The 20,049-nt window shown below is 45.6% G+C and overlaps 2 protein-coding genes across 3 annotated transcripts; both read left to right on the top strand.

Annotated features, from left to right (window-relative positions):
* Nucleotides 1-130: 130 nt before the first annotated feature.
* On the top strand, nt 131-7,381 carry ccr7 (chemokine (C-C motif) receptor 7). Of its 2 annotated transcripts, none has more exons than XM_080464464.1 (3): nt 131-395; nt 1,055-1,101; nt 5,515-7,381. In XM_080464464.1, the coding sequence occupies exons 1-3, from the start codon at nt 380-382 to the stop codon at nt 6,580-6,582; spliced, it is 1,131 nt and encodes a 376-aa protein (XP_080320590.1). In that variant the 5' UTR covers nt 131-379; the 3' UTR covers nt 6,583-7,381. The 2 variants fall into 2 exon arrangements, with proteins under 2 accessions (XP_080320590.1, XP_080320591.1); XM_080464465.1 differs by having other exon boundaries at nt 378-395; nt 4,248-7,221.
* A 1,621-nt stretch (nt 7,382-9,002) lies between these two features.
* LOC308109755 (tensin-4-like) lies at nt 9,003-20,034 on the top strand (the record flags this gene model as incomplete). Its single annotated transcript, XM_080463555.1, has 7 exons — nt 9,003-9,058; nt 10,346-10,610; nt 12,238-12,562; nt 13,477-13,880; nt 14,696-14,821; nt 17,589-17,681; nt 19,895-20,034. Exons 2-7 carry the CDS (start codon nt 10,373-10,375, stop codon nt 20,032-20,034), a joined length of 1,326 nt encoding a protein of 441 aa, XP_080319681.1. The 5' UTR covers nt 9,003-9,058; nt 10,346-10,372.
* Nucleotides 20,035-20,049: the final 15 nt, after the last annotated feature.

Genomic DNA, 20,049 nt, shown 5'->3' with positions numbered 1-20,049 from the left:
CAGAGCACCCCCCCCCCACCAACATCCAGAATATAGAGCACATTCCTCCTCTAACATCCAGATTATAGAGCATCTTTCTCACGAACACCCAGATTATAGAGCATCTTTCTCACGAACATCCAGATTATAGAGCATCTTCCTCCACTGCTCCATCATGTAAGTGTTTCTTTAACATCGGCAGCACCTTATCGAGGCCAACTCTTAAGATGAAGAGAGAAAAGGACGTCCCAGTCAGCAGATTGAAGTAGAAGAAGAAGTTTTGTGGAAGTAATCCACTGCTAAAGTTCAATGTTGGTATTCTCGTTTGTATTTGAGGTCTCAGGAGAGACAAAGGACGTGAGTGAAGTGAGAGAGCTCTGTGGTCGAAGGCTCAGTCAACATGACGCCTGTCAGCGGTGAGTACTTCTTCTACTGTCACTCAGGAGTTTATTCTCCCTCCGATGGGAGTATTACTGCAGTCTGACTTTATGTGCGTGTACCTCTGGAGGTACACCGGCTACCATTTAATCTCAATTTCACCCAAAACATTCAGCTTTTCCAATCAGAAAACAGCAATGAGACAAACATGTTAATGCTGAGGAGGAAGAGCTGGGGGGGGGGGGGGGGGGGGGTGAAGCTGTCGGCACGGCGACCAAAACCCGGCCGTGTAAAAGTCTTTTAGAAAACTTCTTGTCATTAACTGAGTCTTCATGAGAGAAGTGAAGCGTCCTCAGGACGACGTGGTGGAAGCGTCCTCAGGACGACGTGGTGGAAGCGTCCTCAGGACGACGTGGTGGAAGCGTCCTCAGGACGACGTGGTGGAAGCGTCCTCAGTGTGAGCTGTGGTGAACGTGCAGAGAGGAACAGTAGTCGTGAACACGTTTGGACGTTTGGACGTTTGGACGTTTGGGTGTTTGGACGTTCGGACGTTTGGACGTTTGGACGTTTGGACGTTTGGACGTTTGGATTTCTTCTGTGCACCAGAGAGAGAAACACTAAAGCAGCCGCCCGTCTTCAGAAGCACTGAACCTTCACTCTCCTCATGTTGGTCACGCTTGTTTTGTTTTGGTTTCAGATCTTCAGAACTTCCTGCCGACTCTCCTGGTCTTGGTCCGTTTGCAGGTAAGAAGTTGTTCTGCAGAGACACAATCAGGTTCCTGGTCTGGGTTCTGGAGGGAGCTGGGTCGACCGCCGCCGGCTTTGGTTCCTCAATTAATATAATTCTCTTCAAAAGAAAAAGAAGAAGGAATGAAACAGCTTTTATGTAAAATAGTTTCAACACGTTAACTTTGTTCATAAACACCAGGTAGAGGCCGCGGCGCTCAGTCTAATCCCATTTTGACCAACAACAACTGGAATATCTCCAGATTACTGAGAATATTTCAAATGAAAAATGATCTAATAAAAGTTGATTAAAATAGAAACTTATAATAACTCGTATTATTTGAATTAACTGCCTCGATTCTCATAAATCTTCAGCTTTGTTAAAAAACTGGAAGAATAAATAGAAATACTGAGGAAAAAACTGTGTTTTAGTGACGACGGTGTCCAAACGGCGTTTTCCTTTCCTGAGTCGGGGTTTCTCGTTTTGTAGGAAGAATCATGAAAACGACAAAGTTCCTCTTCAGCTTTTCTTTTGAGTGAAAATGACGAGTTGGTCCTTTTATTCACCAGTGAAGCTGTGCAGCCGCAACAAAAGGCAGTTCTGCTGATGCATTTTTAAAATCTGAGAATTCAAAATGAATTTTGGTCTCTAGTTCATTAAGTTAATCAGCCTTGTCAAAGAAAATTAAAAAAGCAGTTTGGATGATTGATTATTAATTTTTATTTAAGAGTCAAAACATGCAGTTTAGTGTGAAAATGAAAAAGCTTTTCTGTTAAAACATTTAAAATTGATTTTTGAGCCACATTCGCTTCCATACACATGGTCACGTGGTCACATGGTCACGTGACCACATGTCACATGGTCACGTGGTCCCGTGGTCACCTGGTCCCGTGGTCACCTGGTCACGTGGTCCCGTGGTCACCTGGTCACGTGACATCACCGTTTCACTGTGACTCATTTCAGAACAAGCAAATCCTTTTACTTTCTTCTGTACTAGTTTTAAACCAGTACAGAACTAAAAGGAAAACCTGTTGAAAAGTCTTTAGGTGAAATATCAGGAGATATCTGTAAATGGTTAATACTTTAATACTTTAATTACTGTGTATAGTTGTGTCTCATGAATGAAGGACTTGACTTGATTTAATCTTTAATTTTAGCCATGATTTCAAGGTCATTTTGATATTTGACAAATATTTATCATTATAAATCAATCAAGCCTTAATGTGACTTTTGTTTCTGTGAAGAACTCAGAGGGTTATTTGGTTATTGTTTATTTTATAAATAGTGTTATTGTATATTTGGTTATTGTTTATTTTATAAATAGTGTTATTATATATATTTGTTATTGTTTATTTTATAAATAGTGTTATTATATATTTGGTTATTGTTTATTTTATAAATAGTGTTATTATATATTTGGTTATTGTTTATTTTATAAATAGTGTTATTATATATTTGGTTATTGTTTATTTTATAAATAGTGTTATTATATATTTGGTTATTGTTTATTTCATAAATAGTGTTATTGTATATTTGGTTATTGTTTATTTCATAAATAGTGTTATTATATATTTGGTTATTGTTTATTTCATAACTAGTGTTATTATATATTTGGTTATTTGGTTATTTGGTTATTTGGTGTGTCTTTCTGGAAAACAAACCATTTGTACGTTGAGGCGCCTCTGCGATCGTCACACCATCAGAGAAGGGAAGAGTTCTGTGGCCCTCACAGGAAAGAGTTTGGGGACCCCTGGTGTAAAGCCTGGGTTTAGATACCCCGAGCTCAGGCTCACATACCGCTCTTCTGCCCTGAACCTCAGTAGCTGCAGGGCAGGTGGTGCTGTGCCCCAGAGTTATGGAGCGTACGCCACATGGTGGGGCAGGGTGGAGACAAGTTGAGCCTCCAGAAACAATCAGCTAATATCTGAAAATAAACTTTGATACGCTCCCAGTGGCAGGAGATGTTGATGTGTGTAAGAGTGATAAGTAACGGGTCCTCTTAAAAACATTGTTAAAGAATTACTGGAGGCCTCATGCGGTGGTACCAGACAGGCCTGTGGGTGAACCTGGTCCTTGCTATTACAGCCGCCCACTGGATCTTTCCGACCACCTTGCTGCAGTGATCGGATCGCTGTCGCCTCATCGCTGATTAAATCGATCTAAAACCCAAATGCTTTGACTTCAGTGTGAGTCACCGTGAACGTATGTATACTGTGACTTTCAGCGATGGAGGACTGCCAGAATGAAGGAGCCTGTGAGCCTGAGCTGAGGACCGAGGAAACCCAGGCATTACAACTTTGAGTCATTTCGTGGCAGAAGTGTAGAAAAAGTCACATTTGAAAAAGAAGCAGCCAAGTTGTGAAACTGCTTCACGAACTGGTAGTTTGTCTGTATTTTCAGTACCTGAAGCTGAAAACAGACTTTTCAACAACAAATATCTTCAACAACAAACCCTATTACATGTACACATTCTAATACAGATGAGCAGGTGTTTTACACATTTATATCTCTAATTACAGACGGACAAATTATGAGACGACTTTTGCAGTTTCAGGTTCACGTTGACAAATTGTTCTGGCATTGACAGCTCTGCCTGTGGACAGACAGATTGAACTACAGACAACAACTCTCCAGACCCACTGACAAATACTTTTACTATAGTAATGCCATCATACATGTGCAGCTGCTTTCCTCAGGCCACAGATATCAAGTGTTAAAGAAACATGTTGACCCACAAAGGGTTAATAACTTCTTCTTCTCGTGATACAGTTCCTCTGAAGGAAGTGGTTAAGGGTACTACACACAACTACTTCACTGAAACTCCTCCATTCAACCACATCACCTCATACAGCAACTCCACCCTCAATCAGAGTCAGAATTACTGTTACTACAATACTATTAGAGTCAGGATTACTGTTACTACAATACTATTAGAGTCAGGATTACTGTTACTACAATACTATTAGAATCAGAACTTCTGTTACTACAATACTATTAGAGTCAGGATTACTGTTACTACAATACTATTAGAATCAGAACTTCTGTTACTACAATACTATTAGAGTCAGAATTACTGTTACTAGGATACTATCAGAATCAGAACTTCTGTTACTACAATACTATTTGAATCAGAATTGCTCTCTGTTCCTCCTCCTCCGTCCAGCTCCTGTTCCTCCTCCTCCATCCAGCTCCTGTTCCTCCTCCTCCATCCAGCTCCTGTTCCTCCTCCTCCATCCAGCTCCTGTTCCTCTTCCTCCATCCAGCTCCTGTTCCTCCTCCTCCATCCAGCTCCTGATCCTCCTGATCCTCCTCCTCTATCCAGCTCCCGTTCCTCTTCCTCCATCCAGCTCCTGATCCTCCTCCGCCATCCAGCTCCTGTTCCTCCTCCTCCATCCAGCTCCTGTTCCTCCTCCTCCATCCAGCTCCTGATCCTCCTGATCCTCCTCCTCTATCCAGCTCCCGTTCCTCTTCCTCCATCCAGCTCCTGATCCTCCTCCTCCATCCAGCTCCTGATCCTCCTGATCCTCCTCCTCCATCCAGCTCCTGTTCCTCCTGATTCTCCTCCTCCATCCAGCTCCTGATCCTCTTCCTCCATCCAGCTCCTGATCCTCCTCCTCCATCCAGCTCCTGATCCTCCTGATCCTCCTCCTCCATCCAGCTCCTGTTCCTCCTCCTCCATCCAGTTCTACGGGGATCAGAGCATTCAGCTGCTGTGGAACTCCTTACCTCTGACATCCTTAACTCTTCCTCATTCCTCATCTTCAAATCCAAACTCAAATCTGTGTTCAGACTCTTCTGCGTCACACCATCCCTCCTTCCTCTACAATTTTTTATTCAATTTTATTTTTAATCGGTTAAACTTCCTGATTTGAGCTGCTTGTTCTTTGTACAGTGACTTTGGGTTCCTTGGAAGGCACTTTCAAATAACTTGGATTATCATATCATAAGTTATAATTAGTTTGTACCACAGGATGGTGCTGTGAGTTGGAACTAAAGAAACTTTCCCTTTTCTTGACTTCAGATTCAGTTCATACAAGCCCGACTTGTTTTTGTGAAATGCGTTTGTAGGACGAGCAGCAGAGCTGAATATGTGAGCTAATGACAGAGTCTGATTGTGTGTCTGGTGGATTTAACATTGAACATTGAACACCTCATTAATTTAGCAGACAGGAAGCTGTTTGACTTTGGTAGAGAAAGTCAGTGCATCCCACCTGCTCTGCTGTTCATCCTACAAATGCAGCATTTAAATTAAACTACAACGGAACACACTTCCACCTAGAGTTATATTTTGATTGCCAAGAAGCATTATCACAACAAAGAAATAACCCCAAAGACACAACCCTCCTTCCGGCTTGTTCAGTCAATGTGGACGGTTTTACCTTTTGAAGGGACTTGATAACTAAAAGGATTGACTCTGCCTCTGGTTTCAGCTCTGCTCGTGTGAAGATGGGGAGAACGTTACCCTCTCCAATTACTCTGACGACAGCGCTTTTCCCAGTTTGGATTACAGCGACTTTCCCTCAGTGTGTTCAAAAAACACCAACCTTCAGTTCCGCCTCTGGTTCATGCCTGTTTTCTACTCCGCCGTCTGCTTCCTGGGGCTGACGGGAAACCTGCTGGTCATCTTCACCGTCTTCTACTTCAGGCGTCTGAAGACCATGACGGACGTGTACCTGCTCAACTTGTCCTTCGCTGACCTGCTGTTTGCTCTGTCGCTCCCGTTCTGGGCGGCCAGCTCCATGGCGCATTGGGTTCTGGGTCTCCCGCTGTGCAAGGCCATGTACACCGTCTACAAGGTCAGCTTCTACAGCAGCATGTTCCTCCTCTCCTCCATCAGCGTGGACCGCTACTTCGCCATCGCCAAGGCCGTGTCCGCTCACCGTCACCGCTCCCGAGCCGTCCTCATCAGCAAGGTGTCCACCGCCTTCATCTGGATGGCGGCGCTCGTCTTCTCCATACCGGAAATGGCGTACACCAACATCACCAACAACACCTGCTCCCCGTTCTCCAGCCACTTCGACAGGCTGCGCATCGGCGTCCAGATGAGCCAGATCGTTTTCACCTTCGTGCTCCCGCTCCTGGTCATGGCCTTCTGTTACAGCAGCATCGTTCAGACGCTTTATCAGGCTCGCAACCTGGAGCGGAACAAGGCCATCAAGGTCATTCTGGCGGTGGTCACGGTGTTCCTGCTCTGCCAGGTGCCGTACAACCTGGTGCTCTTCTGGACCACCATTGTGACGGCACAGGGAGGAACCGAGAGCTGCAGCTATGATAACGGGCTTGTATACGCCACCGACATCACGCAGAGCGTGGCCTTCCTCAGGTGCTGCCTGAACCCCTTCGTCTATGCGTTTATCGGTGTCAAGTTTCGTCACGACCTCCTGAAGCTGCTGAAGGACTTTGGCTGCATGAGCCAGGAGATGTTCTTCAGGTACACCTGCGGCAGGAGGAGCTCAGGAGCCACTGAAACCGAGACCACCACCACATTCTCACCTTAGACCACAGAGGACGATATCTCCTCTCCTGCAGACCTCACAGTGGACTTACGAAACACCGATCAGCTGAAACATAAAGACCACCGACCTAACACTGTCTAGCTCCATAAATCCACATGGTGCCCAGGTACCTGCAGCAGAGCCTTCAAGTCTTGAAAGCTCCTTATGCCACTTTTAATAGAAACTGACCACTGCAGGCTTCAATGCTCTGATATTGTTATGCTTCTAAAACCAAATGTGGACAAAATATTCACAGAAGCTGTGCTATCGAGAAACTCATTCACTTTGCCTGTGAGTGGTCGTAAAGGTTTGGCTGACCAGCATATGTGTCAAGTAAAATAAGATGATAGTACATCGTGAAATGTTCATTTTTTGTGTTGGTTTTGTCTGGGTTCTCTGGCTCGGATGCTATAAAGCCTCAAGCATGTATAAGAGATCCCACAGACTTTATGTTGTTATTACACAATAACTGTCCTCTGGTATTATAACATGTTGTTATGTATGTGAATGTACTTTTGACCTCCAGGGGGAGCGAGTACTTTGGAGGTTTGATGCAAACTTGATTACCTGAAGATGAAAATGTTACTCGCCTGTTTTTCTGTATTTACTTGTTAAATAAAAAAATGACAACATTGAGGGTTACACTGAACTGCTTCAGACTCTTGGTCCAAATCAAAATAACACAATCTGAGTGATTTTGATCTCCACAGATTTTCTAGAGTTTGAAGGAGTGTCATATAAAGCACGGTAAAGAGAAGACGTTGTAAATGTCTGAATAAAACCATATGAACATAGCAAGGTTAGATAGGTTTCGTCTCATTGGATGTTTTTGTATGTTTTATATTGGAAAGCAAAGTTTATAATTAACGGTATAAAAAAATGTAGATTTTAAGCTGTAATTGACCTTCAGCTAAGCCCCGCCTCAGAACGCAAACGAACCAACAGCATTCAACCACCAACTTCCTGGGAAAGGCCACTCGGACAAACTGTGGAAAAGCTATGGAACTGGCCTGGTTTGTTTTCTGGGCTGTTTAAGGGGCCGTCCACACCAGGGAACCGGTTTACCTACGCCAGCTGGTTCTGGCCTATCATCCACATGAGGCGTTTAGGAGCCCGAAGACGGGGTTTTTTGAACACGGGTCCCAGAGTGGGTAAATTCTAAAACCCCGGTTCGTGTCCGTGGGTGTGGACGGCAAAGTCGGCAAAGACGATCATCCTTGGAAAAAAGATTACGTAATCATGCCCCTCCTCCCCCCACCGCGGTCTACTACGTCACCTAATAACCACTACGTCACCTAATAACCGCTACGTCACCTAATAACCAGAACAATCAGGGACTAGAAGCTCGGGTGGAGCTGCAGAAGCTAGAAGCAGGCGGAGCGGGGCCATAGACCTATAAAACTAGAGTTATAATAGGAGTTTATGTGTTTATGTGCAGGAGTCTACTTCTACATGTCTATGTGGTCTGTCTTCTTCTGCGTTTTTATTGTGTTTGGTGAGTCACAGCGCCCCTAAAGGCCTGGCATGTGTACTACATGGCCTGAAGCCTCGTGTTGAGCCGTGTTCATAGTGAGGTGAGGACGGTTTGTTGGGAGAAGGACAGGGAGGACAAAGATCGTTTTATCGTCATGTGGATGTTCCCTAAGTCAATGAAGATGCAACAGTGGTGGAACGATGAGTCAACATGCGACAGCGAAACGAAGTATCAGGATAAACAATGTGGTTAAAAGTCTGAAGGCCAGGCCATCTGGGGGCCTCACCTCAGTGCTCATTCCAAAACTTCCACTAGTGGCGGCCAGCGTTCTCCGGCTTTCCTGAAGTTGTTTATATTTCACTCCAGAAGTTCTGAACCATCTGGCTCTTCTTTTATATATATAATACATATACACACACACACACACACACACTCACACACACACACACACACACACACACACACACACACACACACACACACACACACACACACACACACACACACACACACACACACACACACACACACACACACACACACACATACATATATATATATATATATTCCCGTCCTGCTGGAGGTCGTAGGTCGACTGAAAACGTCCCCACAGCGACTTCATTTCACCACCTTTTGCCCGGCGGCGACATGATTTTGATCTGAACAATCCATCGATCACACAGTTCACCGACAGCTGGACTGAGCTGTGGATGTGAATAGAGTGATAGAAAAGTGACTGTTTTCTAAAGAACCTCGGAGCGTCACACACTGAGCATCACACACTGAGCATCACACACTGAGCATCACACACTGAGCATCACACACTTCTCACTGTCAGTGTGACGTCATCAGCCAAAGCATGAAGGATCTGTCATCCCGGCCTGTGATTGGCTCACTGGGAAAAGGGTTGGGATTCTCGCAATAAAAACATGCAGCAGGTAAACTGGGAAGCATTGAAGAGGCTGAGGAGTGAAAGCAACTTTACAGCAGCACAGTAACTATAAGGTAAGGTGATATCTGATTTCTGCCTTAATGCATATTACTGACTGTGTCTGCAACTGACACTAACTTCTCCTAGTTTGAAAGCTCTTTACATAAACAGTCGCAGCAGGTTAACAAAGCTGCTTCTAAAAGATTAATGAGACTTTCTACGCTGTTTGAGAAGCTGCTTCACCCCGTAGGCTCATGATGCCGGCTGAGGGGAGACTTCATTGGATGTTAAATACTGTGAGAATGTGTAAGACTTCCTGCAGTGGACTTTTGGAAGGAATGTTGTAGGAAAACACTGCAGTAGTCCCAGCAACAGACAGTTCCAGTACCTGTGTGACTCAGCAAGCTGCCACACCCGGTCTGAAAGTCAGAGCTTTACAGCTCCATTCATGCTGATATCAGCACAGGGAACACCTTATGGTGTGACTGAGCTGCCTCCTGCAGGGATTGGGAAACACGACACACTGATGTGATCACAGACAAGTTGTCTGTCAGTTTACAGCAACTTCAGAGTTAATCATCACCGACTGTGAAGTAAAATCAGGAGGGCATCACTGAATAATGAATGTGGCACAAGAGGCTCAAAGTGCCTCAGAAGGAAGATGAGATAATAAAATGAACAAAGCCGTCAGAACAAGGAATGAAAAGAAGGTTCCGTGTATTCTACGAAGCATAAAAAGGGTTTTAGTGCATAAACAATATGTTTTTTTACGTTTCATTAGAGGAGTGAACAAAGCGACATTTGACGACCATCAAGACGAAGTCTGAACTCAGTAAGTGTAAGAATGTTGCTCATAAAATAATGAGCTTCCTTACTCAAGTTCTTAAAATAAAACAAAGAGTATAGATACTCTATCTGATAAAGTACCTCTTGCAAAATGGTCTCCCTCAGTTAGGCCCACATTAATAATCTGCACAAGGTTGGATTATTTGGAGAGGGTAGCTAATGGCTAATGCTAATCACAGCCACTGTGGACACAGACTGATGCTAATGCTAATGCTAATGCGGCGAGAGACAGCACCTACAACAAAAGTAACCTGTAATGAGTATCGTCAGCATTGCTACTTCAGTAAGTATTTTCTGAATCATTACTGATGAAAGTGGAGTTTAAACTGTGATTAAACTCACTTCAGCTCTTTATCAGAAGAGAATAAATAATGGAGGTTCTACTGCCGGGAAGAGGCTGATCATGTTTGGCTAAAATGCTAGAATACTAAGTGGTTTGGTCGGACGTCTGATGGGCGAAGGAGTAGAAACACTGGAACTGATCTGGTCCGTCTGTTGTCTTTCTGTCCTTGTAGTTCCACAAGACGGTGAGATCTCCTAACATGATGCCGACAGCCAACGGCATGTCCCCAATGATACCCAATCACGTCCTGCGGGTGGGCCAGACCATCCGCATCGACTCAGCCCAGGAAGCCGTCAGTGAGAGTCCGAGCTGTCCCCGCGACGCACCCGACCTGGAGATTTCCCTACAAAACCTCAACCAGCTCATCCTGGAACTGGATCCCACCTTTGAACTCATCCAGGGCGACAACAGTCCGCCGTGCATCCGCCCGCCGTCAGGTGCATGAAACCGACACCGTCAATACTTTACAGTGCTTTAAATTTGAAAGTCTTTTTGGGGGTTCTAGACCGTTCTTTTTTTTGCGACTTCCCAAAATGTCTCAAATAAAAGGGCGACGGTCTCCTTTGGTGTCTGATTAGTGAAAACATTCCAGTGGAGCCAAACACTGGAGGACACGTCTTCTGTAAAACATGAGGTATTCTTCATTTCAAGTAGAAAGAAACCTACCTACCTAAAGTAAAGGAAGGCACATGGCACCCCACAACCTGTCAATCAGTCCATGTTGCCTCTGAATTGTTGCCAGCTGTGCTGTGATTGGTGGCTTTTTTACCAGGTTGCTGACTAACATCGGATCTTCATTGTCAGCCTTCTAGAAAGAGTCCAGTTCGGGGTTTCTTTGACATTTACAAAGCCAATCTTGAAAATCTCCTCTGTTATATAATCTGACACCCCCAAACCGACCCTGGACCCCAGGGCATAATCCCCTGAAACCTCACAGCAGAGTTCCTGCTTTAAATCCACACTGTGAGAAATGGTGTTTCCCGAGTGGTGAAAGATCTTCAAAGATGAACATCCTGCTGCCGAAGGCTTCAACTCTTTTCTACAAACAGAAGAGAACAAATCATTTAGATCATAACCACATGTATCCTCATTTCATTAATCCATTTACTACTTTTCATAAGCCAGTTTTCACTTTACAAACTACAAACAAACTTTAAGATCAAGAAAATGTCAGGGGATCTCATTTTCCGGCCAATTCTAGGAGGTTAAAAACTCTTCAGCTGTGAGCCCAAAGCTCTTAGAAACACAGCCACAATCCAAAGATTGTCTTCGTCACCCACCGGATATGATTCCTGGTCTTGTATTTGGTCAAATATTCCAAGCGTCAGATATCAGCCGGAGGAATCCACTCAACAAGTGTGAGCACAGCCTGAATCACTGCGTCCTGAGACACAGCCCAGTCCATAAATAACATGTATCTCCAGGCTGTGGAATTTTACCCCTCCTTTGTCAGAAGCTGTTCTTTTTATTTTAATATGGTGTAGTAATTGCACCACTTTTGCTTCTTTGGGATTTGAGCCCAGACAAACACCACACCCTCATGTGAATGATCGCTGCAGACACACAGATCAGACCTGAGCTCAACAGAAATAGCTCAAGGATTGAACCCCCACCCACACCCCCACCCTCCGTCTGTGTGATTTGTTTTCTATGTTCTGTGTTCTGACTGTTCTGCTGTTGGTTTGTCTGTTTTTTACACCATTTTCTGATCAAACCTTTGATTTAGTTTACTTATTGATGGTGAAATTGCTAAACCTCTCGGAAAAATGCTCTACTTCAGTGATTTAAAAAACAAAATGAAGAAGAAAAAAAAACACAGTTTTCTTGGAGAATACTATGAAGCAAACATAAGTTCAGTTCCACAAGAACAAGCTCAGACTCCTCTGGAGGATCTGGTATCATTGCAACAGCCAAACAGCCAAACATGCAGCAGTGGAAGCGTGAAGTTAGGGAGGAATTCTCTCCTGTGCAAGCAGCCGCCTGCAGCAGAAAGTCAGTGTTTGCACAGCCGAGCCCTTTTAATAAACACTGTCCACTGTCTGCTCTCTTTGCTGCAACATGCAGACACATTATGCCTGGAAGAAGAAGACCCCCGCTGCATGCTGGTTCCTCGGGGATGTTCTCCACACTCTGCGTCCTCACCACTACGAGCCATGTCTCCCAGTATAGCCATTCCATCGCAGGGCAGTCTAAGCTGCAGCCCACAGGGGGTGCTGGTGTTCTCCACCTCCCCGACATGCTCGCTGCCCCCGCTGCCCTGTGGGAGCGCCCCCCGGAGGAGGAACGACGGTTCCCAGGGGCCCCTGCGCCCGTCGCACTCCAACAGGAACAGTGCCGTTTCGCTGCTCTCCACGTCAACCTGCTCAGACACCAGCTACATCCTCGGCAGGTAAACATCTCCTCACTGCACTGCAGTCTGGGTCAGGTTATAGCAAACAGGAAATAAGCATCATGCTGTAGCAGACAATCCGGCAAGGTTAGCAAGCTAACCAGCTAGCCTGGACTCAGTCCGACGAGGAATACCACTTTACACCACTGGGTGGTACAGTGAGTCACTCCATCAACATTCCTCTTTTAGTCCCACGTCAGGAGAAACTAATTCAAATTAAGTTTAATTTAAGAAGCTCAAAAACTCAGACAGGCTCCACCAAGGTCAGACCTTCTCACCCGCCTGTTCCTGATGTTCATGGATGGTGTCAAGGCGCAGCTGAGGCCAAGGGGGGGAGGGCTGGTGGTCAGTCCAGAGGTCTGGGTTGGTCTGGGTTGGTCCAGGACTTTGGATGGATTAGATCTCTGGATGGATGGTTCATGGTCCAGAGGTTCATGGTCTCTATCTCTGGCTGATGGTCTCTCTCTCTCTCTCTCTCTGGTTGATGGTCTCTCTCTCTCTCTCTCTCTCTCTCTCTCTCTCTCTCTCTCCCTCTCTCTCTCTCTCTCTGGTTGATGGTCTCTCTCTCTCTCTCTCTCTCTCTCTCTCTCTCTCTCTCCCTCTCTCTCTCTCTCTCTGGCTGATGGTCTCTCTCTCTCTCTCTCTCTGGTTGATGGTCTCTCTCTCTCTCTCTCTCTCTGGCTGATGGTCTCTCTCTCTCTCTCTCTCTCTCTCTCTCTGGCTGATGGTCTCTCTCTCTCTCTCTCTCTCTCTGGTTGATGGTCTCTCTGTCTCTCTCTCTCTCTCTCTCTCTCTGGCTGATGGTCTCTCTCTCTCTCTCTCCCTCTCTCTCTCTCTCTGGTTGATGGTCTCTCTGTCTCTCTGTCTCTCTCTCTCTCTCTCTCTCTCTGGCTGATGGTCTCTTCTGTGTGCAGCTCGCTCTCTCTGGCTGGATTCGACAGCGACAGTCCGGACTCCTTCTTCTCCAACACGATCAGTTGTTTCACTGACGAGTCCAGAATGAGACACAGTCCAGAAAAGCCTCCGCTGGTGAAGCGAGGACATCAACAGGAACTCAACAGCAAAGGCTTATGCATGAAGCCTGCTTCACCGTCTGGCTCACAGACTGATATTCCTGTCCTGCTCATCAACGGCACACCGCAGCCGGACCTGGACGCTCAGCTTGCAGGACCAGAGATGGACTGGATCTGCACCGTGCCGGCGCCGGCCTCTGGCAGGTCAGGGTTCCAGGCACGGTTCAGCGGCAGCCAGCCGTCCATGAAGTTTGTCATGGACACGTCAAAGTTTTGGTTCCGTCCACACGTCAACCGAGCAGAAGGTGAGACATCTTGAAATCAAACATCTGAAGACCTGCTGCCTTGTTTCTACGTGTTCTGTTCTCTCCAAACAACGAGCAGAATCCTTTCACTTACTAGTTACTTTAACCCTCGGACCCTGACCTACCGATACCTGCAGGTCAATAATGACTCCAGTTACAATCAATGTGTTTTTGTAAACACCTTAAGAAACTTCGTAACTTTTGTTTAAAGATAATTTTTTAAATTATATTTTGTGTAACTAACTCGGCGTAGTCTACAGAAACTTGATCCTCCCTCTGAACTGAGTTGTTCATCCACTGTGACAAAATCCCTGGGGAGGAATTTCTGCCTGCAGGTGACCGGGAACGGGTCCAACATGGAGCTGAAGGCTGCCATGTGGTCTGCTTCTACTTAGTAGACTCTGGTCCACAACAAATGGCAAATATCTTCAAATCCTCCAATTGACATAGTGGCCTAGTTCATTGGGTTATTTAGATTGACTCCCAGGGTGCTCAGGGACTGCCACATCCAAGTTCTTCCCACTTTCTGCAAGAAGGGCTTGGTGTTTCAGCCTGACCGGGAGAGGACTCTGACCAAGAGTTCAGAAATGAATATAATGCTTAAATGTATGTTACCTTGTCAAAATGGCCTCCTGGGTGATGAGACTGCTGGCATCAGATGTGTAAATGTTTACAGACAGTAACAGTCGGTGAGAATCAAGATTCTGAGGTTAACCCTTGACATTCCATAGGAAATGCTTGGTACCAGTCACTACTTTTCCATCCTCCTTCTGAACAAGGAGCTTAAACACTGTGGTGTTGTACTTCATTTACAGCAGAGGCTCTGGTGAGGGACAAAGAGGCCGGAGCGTTTGTGGTGAGAGACAGCACTTCCTTCAGAGGCAGTTTCGGTTTGGTGATGAAAGTGGAACAAACAGAGACAACCTATAACCGCGACCCAGGTGAGCTGCTACTGACTATTTCTGAACGCCAGGGAACTGAGGGTCTAAACATCCACACACATACAGGACGCCCCGACCTGGCTGTACGACGTGAGAGAGCCCTACGCCACGCAGCCGGGCGGGAGATGTCCCTGTTATTGGGTCCCAACTTCAGTAAACACAAAGAAAAACCAGCTGTCTGCACTGGAAGCGACCTCACAGACCTGAGTCGTGATGCAAGCTTGAGGCTTATATCATTCGCAGGCGCCTCTCATAAAACAATATGAAGGAGGTGAGGGTGCAACGAGCCTGTTCAGGGTTAAACCAACACCTGGAGACGGTTTGGTGTAACTCCTCTGCTTTAAAATCACTTTCAAATGAAAAAAGATAATAAAACAGTACCAGCTGAATTATCTTTCTCAGTTTCGTCTTAACTTCATGAAGCTGCTTCTGCAGTCTCTCTCAGAGCATCAGCTGACGTTTGCAGATGCGTCGGTCTTGAACAGACGCTCGGAGTCCAACATGTCAGTCAGGGAAATGACCTCCTGCACTACTTTATGATATCACAATAAAACTGTATGTTAGTGACGCCAGCGCTGGCTGTATTTACTATTTACACTTATCGGCCTTTTTAACTTCAGGTGGCTCGAAATTCACTTGCTGACATGGAGAAAATACATCGATGCACTTTTAGTCTGCATTTCCACTCAGAAGCAAACAAGCTCGTCTTTAATCTGAAGGCAACTGAATGAAGTGCAGTGCAACAGACACGGGGATGTTTCTGTTTCTGCACAGACGCAGGGCTGACAGAAAATAACTCTGGCTATTTAAATAGCTGATAACTCTTCAATCTGCTGCCAAAATGAAAGTCAACCCAACCTTAAAGCTGCGACACTGAAACAGACCCTCGTCTCTACAGCGTGTTTTGTGGTGAACAGGCGACTCTAAACGTGTGCATGTGTCTGTCGCTTAAAGTGACGTAGAAAATGAAGGATGACCAGGAAATGATGCGGCTTTTTCACATTTCAGTCACGAGTCTTTGTTCTTTTGTTTTACTTTTCTTTTTTGTATTTTCTTCTTTTGAGCGTCATGCATTCACACACAACAGTTGGTGGCGGGGCGATTTACAATCTTACAATAAAACAAAACTAGAATCATCAAACCAAAACAAAGCACAGGCTACAGAGGATGACTCAGCCTAATAAACACCGTCCTTAAGTGTCAGGTCGTGTGAGGATGGACCCCAGAGCAAACTCCCACGTTTCCATAAAAGCAGAGTTTATTGTTGGAATAATTGTGAAGGGGTTAAAAATCCAAACACTGCAGAACCAAAGAACCAGAGAGCACAAAGATAACAGTGAGGAGCGGGAACGACAAGATGTGTCGACACAGACAACAGAGGGGTTTAAATACACAGGGAAATGGGGGGGGGGGCACAGGTGGAACTCATAACAACACAGAGAGGCGCACACAGAGGGAGAAGACACTGGATAATAGGAAACGTGAGGTGAGACACACAGAGGAAGACGCATACCTGACATCCAGGCCACGTTGACACGTACCTGGCTTTTTACAAAAACTGACATTTCCCCCTCTACTTTTTAAAAACAAACTTCATTTACACGGACCGCATACACACCTGGTTCCGAGCTGCTATGAGCAGCTGAACCTGTAGGGGGCAGTGTAGTGCGAAGCATGAAGCCATGATGGCCAATCAGAATCCTGGACAAAAAAACACCACGTCACGAAAAAACTGTGATACTTCTCTTCATTTACACATAAATGCAGCTCCGACTCACCACAAACAATGATTCCTGAAAACTCCGGCCACAGTGGAGATCTGGATAAGTTCCATGTCGGCGGCGGCGGCGGCGGAGACTTACGTTGTGACGTGGTGTTTTTTTCCAGGATTGGCTATCATGGCTTCATGCTTCTCGCTACACTGCCCCCTACTGGTTTGCCATGCTCAAGCTCTGAACCAGGTGTACATGCGGGTCCGTGTAAATAAAGATTTTTTTATTTTTTTAAACATAGAGGGGAAAATATCCTTTTTTTTAAGCCTGGGTACATGTAACTGTATCCTGACTTTTTCCAAATCATTGTTTGTTGTTACTCGTAGCTGCATTTATGTGTAAATGCGCGGCCCAAATGCAGAGAAATATCACAGTTTTCTAAATACCCGGGTTATTGGTTTATTACCCACAACCATAGCGATCCTCAACAGGTACCAGTCTCCTTTACACAAAGTTGCAGGAAGTACATTGACATAAAGGAAAACTCCAGCAGATTCTGATGTTGATGCCTCCACCTCCTTCCACAAGACCAAAGTATTTGAAAACAGAGTGTAGAAACCGTTCCACACTCCCTCCTGCAGGACGCCGGTGAAAACTGGATTCCTGGTTTGGGGGAACGAAAAAATCTAATTAGATTCTTCCAGCAAAAGTGAAGAACTTGTTAGAGATTGAGTTTTCCAACAACTTCTGAAGTTTCTATGCTGGCTTCTGTCTCCCAGCGCTGTCTAATATAATGTGTTGGAATCTTATTGGTGGACATAAATCTTTTGTCTAATTTGACTCTGTTCTGACGTTACTGAGGTTTGTTTTGGCAAAACATGTGGAAAATAAACTTTAGTGGAGACACACATCCTGTTGCACAATCTTTCAGTCTTTCTGTCTTTGACTTTAGGATTTGTTGTTTATTTCTGTTGAGGTCTGGTTTTGCAGCGAGCCTGCCGTGCGGCCTGATGCCTCACTGATGTTTGTCCTTGTTGTTTGGTTGGTCGACACAGGAGAGAACGGCTCAGACCTCATCAGACACTTCCTCATTGAATCATCTCCGAAGGGCGTTCGTGTCAAAGGATCCTCTCACGAGCCGTATTTTGGTGAGTATTTTGGTGATTTCTCAGTCTGGACCTTGTTGATGACATGAAGTGACTCATGTCTGGCTTCCTGAGAAGTGGCTGACGCCCTCAGGGTGTGTTCACCACTCCCACAGAGCTGAGATCAGGATTCATCACAGGCCTAATGGATGAGACACTGGCGCGCTCCACTATCAGAATATAGTTTCAAATAAATGACAAGTGATGATCCATGTTTATTCACATTTAATTAATCTACAATCAGCAGCCTTCATTTCATAACTCAACGGTAAAGACATGAGGTGTTGCACCCATATAGAGTCCATACCTCACCTGACCTCATCCCAGCACAACTGACAAAAAGCATCAGAACCCAGGAACCAACAAAATCAAAGCTTTTATGAAAGTTGTACTTCCAAAAATACGAGTGAAACCTACATTTCACAAACTCCATAATAAACAACATGAATGAAGTCGACCAGTGAAAACTGTCAGGATTGAAGAACTCCGAAGACTTCAGACCTTCAGCAAGAGAAAGTCGATCTTTTGAAGTCATTATCTCGATCAGCGCGTTATCGACTCAACCCGGTGGGATCAGAGTCTCAGGGGGAAATCATGGCTAACTAGCACTGCTAACTAGCACTGCTAACTAGCACTGCTAACTAGCACTGCTAACTAGCACTGCTAACTAGCATGAGTATGTGGAGACTGCCTGTGTGTCTGCGTGTGTGTGTGTGTGTGTGTGTGTGTGTGTGTGTGTGTGTGTGTGTGTGTGTGTGTGTGTGTGTGTGTGTGTGTGTGTGTGTGTGTGTGTGTGTGTGTGTGTGTGTGTGTCCAGTTGGAGGAGAAAGAAGAAGCGGTTCTGTTCAGCAGTTAAACGTCGTTACAAGAAACTCGTCTTCCTGTCCGTCCTGCGGGACGTTACCATAGCAACCTGGAGAGGTGACTTTACTGTGATTACTGGTTTGGAAATAGAAGTGGCGAACATCCAGGATTTGGACATTGAGACAGTGGACTCCTACAAACACCTGGACCACCAACACTGACCCTCTACATGAAGGGCCAGAGACCTCTACCTGTGGACTCTGCAGGACTCTGTTAAAGACATTTCATGACACTGTGGGAGCTTCAGCTCTTCTCAAAGCAGAAGTCTGCTGGTGCTTCTCTGCTGCAGTGAGGGACAGGCTGAGACTGAAGAGACTGGTTCTGTCCTGGAGGCCTGGTTCTGACCATCCAGGAGGTGGATGAGAGGACGATCCTGGCAAAGCTGGAATCCATCATGGACAACGCCTCTAATCCCCCCCAACACACTGTGGGAGCATTAACCAGGAGGAGCACTAACCAGTAGGAGCATTAACCAGGAGGAGCATTAACCAGGAGGAGCATTAACCAGGAGGAGCATTAACCAGGGGGAGCATTAACCAGGAGGAGCATTAACCAGGAGGAGCATTAACCAGGAGGAGCACTAACCAGTAGGAGCATTAACCAGGAGGAGCACTAATCAGGAGGAGCATTAACCAGGAGGAGCATTAACCAGGAGGAGCACTAACCAGTAGGAGCATTAACCAGGAGGAGCACTAACCAGGAGGAGCATTAACCAGGAGGAGCACTAACCAGTAGGAGCATTAACCAGGGGGAGCATTAACCAGGAGGAGCATTAACCAGGAGGAGCACTAACCAGTAGGAGCATTAACCAGGAGGAGCACTAACCAGGAGGAGCATTAACCAGGAGGAGCATTAACCAGGAGGAGCACTAACCAGTAGGAGCATTAACCAGGAGGAGCACTAACCAGGAGGAGCATTAACCAGGAGGAGCATTAACCAGTAGGAGCACTAACCAGGAGGAGCACTAACCAGGAGGAGCATTAACCAGTAGGAGCATTAACCAGTAGGAGCATTAACCAGTAGGAGCACTAACTAGTGGTGGCTGACAGTTAAACAGCATGGCTAAAAGACGAGTTAGTTGAACTGGTTCCTCCTGATTAGAAATGAACCAATAGCCATGCAGCAGAGCTCGCTGTCAGCCTCCACTCACTGAAACCACCGGCTCACTGTTTTTCTGTTATTTCATTTATTATCTTTCATATTTACATCTTGCAGGATGGAATTGGACTTTCAGATTAAAGGCCGAATGTTTGACACCCCTGATCCAGACCAGGACATTAGATCACCTAACACACTGAAACTATTGATTGATTTGATATTAAGAGACCCTTTATTTGTCTGTGTCTCTGCAGGAAGTCTCTCTGCTCTGGTCTACCAACACACCATCTCTGCCTACGCCTTACCCTGCAGACTGCTGCTGCACTCCCGAGGTGAGTCACCAGTCCTTCACCTCAGGCCTGGTTTCTTACGAGAAGCAGAGAACGAGAGATGAATGTGAAGAAGCAAA

Source organism: Lipophrys pholis, assembly GCF_963383615.2.
Source record: "Lipophrys pholis genome assembly, chromosome: 5".
NCBI classification, from domain to species: Eukaryota; Metazoa; Chordata; class Actinopteri; order Blenniiformes; family Blenniidae; genus Lipophrys; species Lipophrys pholis.
Note: the sequence above shows the minus strand (reverse complement) of the source record. Positions and strands in the feature narration are given on the sequence as shown.